This window comes from Heloderma suspectum, chromosome 10 (assembly GCF_057233095.1).
Source record: "Heloderma suspectum isolate Gila_16-S chromosome 10, 16-S_ref, whole genome shotgun sequence".
NCBI classification, from domain to species: Eukaryota; Metazoa; Chordata; class Lepidosauria; order Squamata; family Helodermatidae; genus Heloderma; species Heloderma suspectum.
The window spans coordinates 32,803,252-32,809,852 of NC_139467.1; the positions used below are offsets into that span (position 1 = coordinate 32,803,252).

The window sequence follows — 6,601 nt, forward strand, 5'->3', positions numbered from 1 at the left end:
ACTCTCCAGAATAAAAGATGTGCTCTCCAATAGCCATTTCTGGAGCTCAACCATGTCACCATATTCCCACTAGATATATCCTTTTTGCCCCATCCTATATACTGATAGCAAACTCAATTCTCCAAGTGCCTATCCTTATATAGTCAAAATGGAATCATCCACGGACTTGGGGGAATTCCTCAATGTTTACAAAAGTACAAACAATATTTTTTTTGCGGGGGTGGTGGTGGTGGGATATAAGGGCAGGAGAAAACACCCCAAAACAACCCAATGAGGATTGCTGGAGAAAAGAAAAGTAGGGGGTGGGGGGAGGATGAAATGGAGTCTCCTAGAAAAAATCATGGCTGATTGGATGGGACCTTGAAGAGCAGCACTACGTTTTGCAACGTTTTGTTTCGGTTCCCATTTATACGGTTATAAATACTTGACACCAATTTACTATCTTCCTGTTTGGGCACCCCACCCATAGCTTCTTAAAGCAAAAGCATGTGACAAGGTAAGTTCCTCTCTTGCTGATCACTATCAATTGATTATTTACTCATCCTTTTGCATAATATTGTTGTCACCAACTGGTAACCCCTTCCAATGAATCAATCATTCTTGCTTGTGAAGGGACAAACAGCAGCCAAACCTCCTTCCTAGTGACAAGCATGGCCATGTAACGAGCAGCCTTCCCCAACCTGGTGCCCTCCAGGTGTGTTGGCTTAAATCTCCCAGAATCCCCCAGCCAACTCCCAGAATCCCCCAGGAAGGCACCAGGCTGGGGGGGGGGCTGCTCTGGAGAACATGGAGCACTTTTGCCACAGCAAACACTGGCTCAGTGGCCCCATCTTCACAGCTCACGCTTTTAAAGCACATCCCCTTGATTTGTTCAGGACTGTTGCAAGGATGCTATTGTCCTTCCTGCCACATGCACAATCCCATTTTAAAAATCCATTGTTATTTCAGGCAACCGCGCCCAAACCCTTCTCGCATAACCTATAGGGCCCTGGTACTTTCCCAACCCTTGGGCAAAGAGTCATTTTTGTGCTGAGGTATAATGATGAACATGATCAACCCAGCTACTGAGAGTGCTTGGAAGTGGATGTCTGAATCAATAAGCAGAACAGCACTCCATTTTTATCTTCCAAGTAAACCAATTAAAACACACACACCAAGCCACAGCGGAGGTTTTTAGCAACATTTAATAGCATCTCAGAGGAGATGGCTGTTTACAAACTGCTTTTAGCAAGGAAAAAAAAATACGAAAATGCACTTGGTCCACGTTTGCAAAATGTGAGTTCCAAAAAGGAAAGCATGGAACAGCTGATGCAAGAATAGACCTCAACTCATATGTATACTGCCCCCAACCTGAAGAAGGAAGGTGGGGGAGTTTTCCCACTGCCATGTGGAAGTGGGAATACACTAATGGTATATGAGATCTGCTCTCACCATGCTCTTGGAAACTGCTTTCCTATGAGGGCCTGAGCTGCACTGAAATAATTTTAAGATACACCCAGCCGCCCACCCCGCCTCTCTGGCAGAGAAGGGAATTTCAGCTCACAACCTTGTGCAGTGCTTTTGCATCGCTATAAGAAAAATAATCATCGGAAGAGCAGACGTCTGCTGCTCTTGCTTCCTGGGTCGGAATGAAGGAAGTGCAGAAGCCAGCCCCGGCACACTGAAGGGCAACCAGGGATAAGACAGGAGGCAGCAGCCCGCCCTTTTCTTCCCAAGGGCAGGTTCAGCTTGAGAAAGGAAATAAAAAGACTGGGGAACGCTCTGCTTCCAGTCAAGGACATCGGACAGAGTTCTCTGTCCACGGAGGCACAAGGAGCAAGGCCGGGCTGCATTCAAAGGAATGTGCAAAGTCTCTTGAGATCACACCGAGAGTGAAGCAGGCAACAAAATACGGAGGCAGCTGGAGAGAGGTTTGGTTGCACTAGGGCTAGGATAGGATGACAAGGACTTACGAGGTTAGGTGGTGATCCATTTGGAATGCAGAATCCGAAGTCCAGGGGTAGGGGTTTTTTTTTGGGGGGGGGGCGGTTGAAGAAACAGGATTGGGGAAGGAACATGCTCAGGCTAACTTCAGGAATTCCAGCAGGATTTTCTGTTCCACTGCTTCCACAAACAGTTCGTAGTCCTGCCAGGTAGGAGAAGCAAAAGAAAACTCAAATGCAGGGTCAAGAACAAGGCAATACACAATGAAAGGCTAGGAGCCTCTTTCGGTATGACTTACTACTGGAGCAAGAGGCCCAACACAATGGTTTTCTTGATCAAGGTACAAGACTGTGACACAGGTGTTTAACAGGGCCCTAGTCATTACATCCTGTCTGCAGAGGCAGGTACGGTTTAGAACTCGTTACAAAGATGACATGATCCCGAGACAGCAAGCATGGGGGTGTGGACAGAAACAGTTGTGGAGCAAGGATAAAACCACTGAATCAAGAACCTCAGCTGAGTTTTTTTTTTATGTCCTTTAGATCTGATACAAAGCAAATCTCAATCACTCATACACCATTTCTCCAGGGCTTGGCCTGAGCACCACACTGGAAATCTGTCCCCAGGCAGAGGGCTACGGCTTATTTGACTAGGTAGTAACAGCCTTCCCCAACTTGGTGCCCTCCAGATGTGGATTGCAGCTTCCATCATCCATGGCCATTGGCCATACTTGCTGGGCCTGATGGGAGCTGCAGTCCCAACACATCTGGAGGGCACCAAGTTGGGGGAGGCTGACGTATAACAATCAGCCACGATTGTATAACAATCCTTAGGTGTTTGGCCATGGCTGACAAGCTCCTTTTCACCAAATAAGGCATCCCATCAGCTGGGCATAAAGTGAGTTTTCCCAAGAGACACCACAAATGCCTTTTAATCTGGAACATGCCACTTCTGAATGTTGTTAATGTGGGATGTGTCATAAAGTTAAGCCCCATTCTAGAGGTTCCCCGTACCTTTTCAGGGGCTCCTGGAGCTGGGGAGGACAGGAAGAGAACTGTTGTGGTACCACAAATGGTCTCCCAGCTCTGTCCGGCACAGCTGATGGCTCTCTGAGTGTTGAATCTGCTTATCTATCTGGAAGAGGCTCAAGAGCAGGGTTCACCTTAGCCCTGGCTCTGGATTCACTGTTATCTTAAAGGCCAGGGTCCTTTATATTTCCCCAGCTGTCAGCAAGCCACTCGAGCAATAAGCTCAGCCATCCACCCCCTTCGGCACCTCCTAGCCCACTGCATCACCATACATGTTTAATATTTTGCAACAGGCAGCAGTAGCTGAGAGGTGATCAGAAGGGTACGGAGGAAGGTGGGAACCCCCTATTCCCACCTCTATTGGCTACCTACATTTCAGGCCAAGCCCTGCAAGGTGGCATCACATTTCACCTTCTTAAAGGGACTCGTATGATGATGATTATGCATCACTTCCCACTGCAAAAAGCAGTCTCAAAGTGACTTAATGTAGAAGTATTTTGAAAATGGTGTTCACAAATGGCCCGTGTAGCCTTTTCACTCAATTTACTTTACAACAGGGGTGGGCAGAAAGATCTCAATGATTCGCAGCAGATCAGCAAGGATTGCCGATTCCCAATCCTTTAACAATAGGGCAAATAAATGGACTCCTGTTCTGCCCTAAAGTATACAACCTAAGTGAAAAATGCTTGAGGTAACTAGGAACGGATTTTTCTGTGGAACAGCTGAGTTCCATGTAGTTCTGTTCTGGTACTCAAAACAAGTCTGGGCCCCAGAACTGTTTAATCCTATGTGCACCTCTTTTGTTCGTTACATTTGCAGTTGGTGAATCTCAGGGTTCTAGTAAAAACAAAGTAGATCCTGGAAACCTGAAGTCCCCCTACCCACTGCTTTAGGGGGGCATTCAGGTGTTACTTGTGGAAGGCGTTTAAAGCCCCAAACTTTGCTCATCTGCAATGCTTCAAAACAGCCTTCTCCAACATGGTACCCTCCCGATGCGGCCATGTGGGCTGGGGCTGATGGGAATTGTTTTCCAGCACACCTGGAGGGCACCAGGTTGGGGAAGGTTGCTCTAAAATAATACAGAGCATCATACACATATACTGTTACACTCTTAATTTTGCATGGGAGCCTTTGCTTGCTACTAGGAGTTGGTTTGCACACAGCCTTGGTGTATGGACTATACCAGGAAGCAGAGAATACGCGCCAGACTCACATGCTACCTTCCCTCACTGCCCATCCCTAAAGAACTCTGAATATGAACTAAGGCTGATGCACATCAATTCAAACACTGTAAAAAGGGGCTCCTTAAGCCAGGGCTGGGCAGATTTCAGGTTTGCAGGATCGTGGTTTTTTTTTTTTTTACTAGACCAACCACTTGTCAGGTGCAAAATGGTGGCTTGGGACAGAGTCAGTTATCTACTCCACCCCATGAACCATTTGCTGACATATGTACAAATCTACTACTGAGCTACCAGTGATCAGGGCTGGACACTCCCTGGCCTCTGGTGGTGTGGCAACAACAGAAACACTCCCCCCTCCGCCCCAATCAGCAGTTTGCCACTACATTTTGACAGCAAACCAGTGCGGAGACTTAGAAGTGTCAAAGTTAGCTTGTTTTGAAATTGCCAGGGTTTTTTTGTGGTTTCTTTGCTGCCACATTTTGGCAGCAAAAGTACAGCCCATGGGGAATGGGGGGGATGGCCCTAGACCCCACAAAGTTGCCCACCCCTGTTCTAAGTCTTCACTCTAAAACTGGCCAGCACAACTGAATGAAAATTTGGTCAAAAAAATCAATCAATTAGTACTCCTGTTTTCCAGATGAGGAACACAGGCTGAGAGAGAAGGAATTAGCACCAAGCCAGCCATGGCAAAGGATTTTTGGAGGGGTGAAATTTTACTTGCTCTTATTAAAGTATTGGGAGTCAGAAAGCCTGAGAGACTTACTGCAAATCAGCCAGAGATCTACCAGTAAATCTAGATCTACTTTATGCCCACCCCTGCCTTAAGCTGTATGCCCACTCTTTTGCGGCAGATAGTGTGCAAGCAAAGTCTATTTTATTTATATGTATAGGCCCAGTTTGCATGCAAGCTGGTTCTCAGAGACCACTCACTGCACATGTGAAGAGCCCTATCCTTCTGCAAGGCTCCACTCTAAGTGACTCATAGAATTGTCCTCCCATAGAAAACTCTCGTCGTAGACTACACCGTCACACCTCTTGTGTACAGCTAGCTCAACTTTTTGCTCTTTGTATTTTTATCAGGGCTGCAAAGTTCTCCTATATGCCACTCACCCCACAGTAATGGTCCCCGTTGAAAATCTGGGGAGGGATGGCTTTTGGGTTGCCTGACCTGGCCCTCATTTCTTCCCGCAGGGCGTTATCCTGGGAGATATCCACCAGGTTGTATTCAATGTGCTTTCCATCCAAGATCCTGGTCACTTCACTCTGCTGGGATTTGATCTGTGGAAAACACAAAGGAGCAGGGAAATGAGGAAAGAGAGGGAAGATTAATCACCCTGTGCTAGAATTTGATACATATGGAAGGTCACACACATGAACACATGCTGATAATATCACTCATGGCAAAACAAAGGGCCAGGAGCAGGCCTTTCAAAAGAGCCACACCTTGTACGGGAGGGGATCTGTTCCCTCTGCGTACAGAGGAAGCCCAATGGGTAGAAATGTCTCTCCTGGAGGAATTCCACACATCCAGGGGCAGCCAGGCCCACAAGGTAGCGCAGCCTTCCCAATCTGGTGCCCTCCAGATGAGCTGGGCAACAGCTCCCAGCATCCCCCAGCCAGGGTATGCTGGGAGTTGTAGTCCAACACATCTGGAGGGCAGCCGATTGGAGTAGGCTGATGTAGAGGCAGAAGAAGCCCCTGCCTCGCATACAAACTGGAAGGCAGGATTCATGGTGCGGGGGGGGGGGCGCTCTGGGCCTGGCTCTCGACTCGACCCTGCACCCTCGGACTGGATCACTTCCCAGTTCGGATTCCCCTCCGCTTTCTCAATTATCATCTCATCCACGGGGCTCGGGAAAGAAAAACAAAGGGAGAGCCGCCGTCGCATCTGGAGATGGAAGCGGGATCGCCGTCCAGCCCCGCAGAGAAACGGGTGGAGCCCGTCTGGAGCCAGGAGGGCGGCCCACCGGGCCGCGAGAGGGGGAGATGCAGCCAACTCCGCACAGGGCGGCAGCGGCGGCGGGGGAAGGAGCACGGAAGGGGCGCGCGCACCGCGGAGCGGCGGCAGAGCAGCTCCGCCACGGGCCGCCAGGCGCCTAGGCGGCCATCGCCGCCCCCGCGCTCTCCAGATGTGCTGGGACTACAACGCCCAGGCTGGCGGGGGATGATGGGGGTGCTGCTCAACACATCTGGAGGGCGTGGCGCTGGGGAAGGACGGCTCTCCGAGGGAGAGCTGGGGACCAGCAAGCCGCCCGCCGGTGCCCCCTGCGCCGCTTACCTCCCTCGAGCCGGTCACCGAGGTACAATAAATCGTCAGGCAGGCCATGGTGCGCGATCGCGGCCGCTCCCTCGCTTCTTCGGCCGCCGGGGGGACGCAGGGGAGGAAGCGGGGGGGGGGCTCTGCTTCCTCCCCAGCCCCGCCCAGCATGTGATGGCGGAGACCAATGGGGCCGGCTGCCGCGGGCATGC

General features: G+C 50.0%; 1 protein-coding gene across 1 annotated transcript; it reads right to left on the reverse strand.

Moving 5' to 3' along the window:
* Positions 1-1,165: 1,165 nt before the first annotated feature.
* SH3BGRL3 (SH3 domain binding glutamate rich protein like 3) lies at positions 1,166-6,491 on the reverse strand. The gene is made up of 3 exons (XM_084815807.1): positions 6,411-6,491; positions 5,243-5,410; positions 1,166-2,125 (listed from the first exon to the last, which is right to left on the reverse strand). The coding sequence occupies exons 1-3, from the start codon at positions 6,456-6,458 to the stop codon at positions 2,060-2,062; spliced, it is 282 nt and encodes a 93-aa protein (XP_084671933.1). The 5' UTR covers positions 6,459-6,491; the 3' UTR covers positions 1,166-2,059.
* Positions 6,492-6,601: the final 110 nt, after the last annotated feature.

Coding starts and splice junctions, on each gene's coding strand:
- SH3BGRL3 (XM_084815807.1), bottom strand. CDS start 6,458: ATGGCCTGCCTGACGATTTATTGTACCTCGGTGACCGGCTCGAGGGAG. Junction 5,411..6,410: donor CGGTGACCGGCTCGAGGGAG/GTAAGCGGCGCA, acceptor TGTTTTCCACAG/ATCAAATCCCAGCAGAGTGA. Junction 2,126..5,242: donor ACGGGGACCATTACTGTGGG/GTGAGTGGCATA, acceptor CCTACCTGGCAG/GACTACGAACTGTTTGTGGA.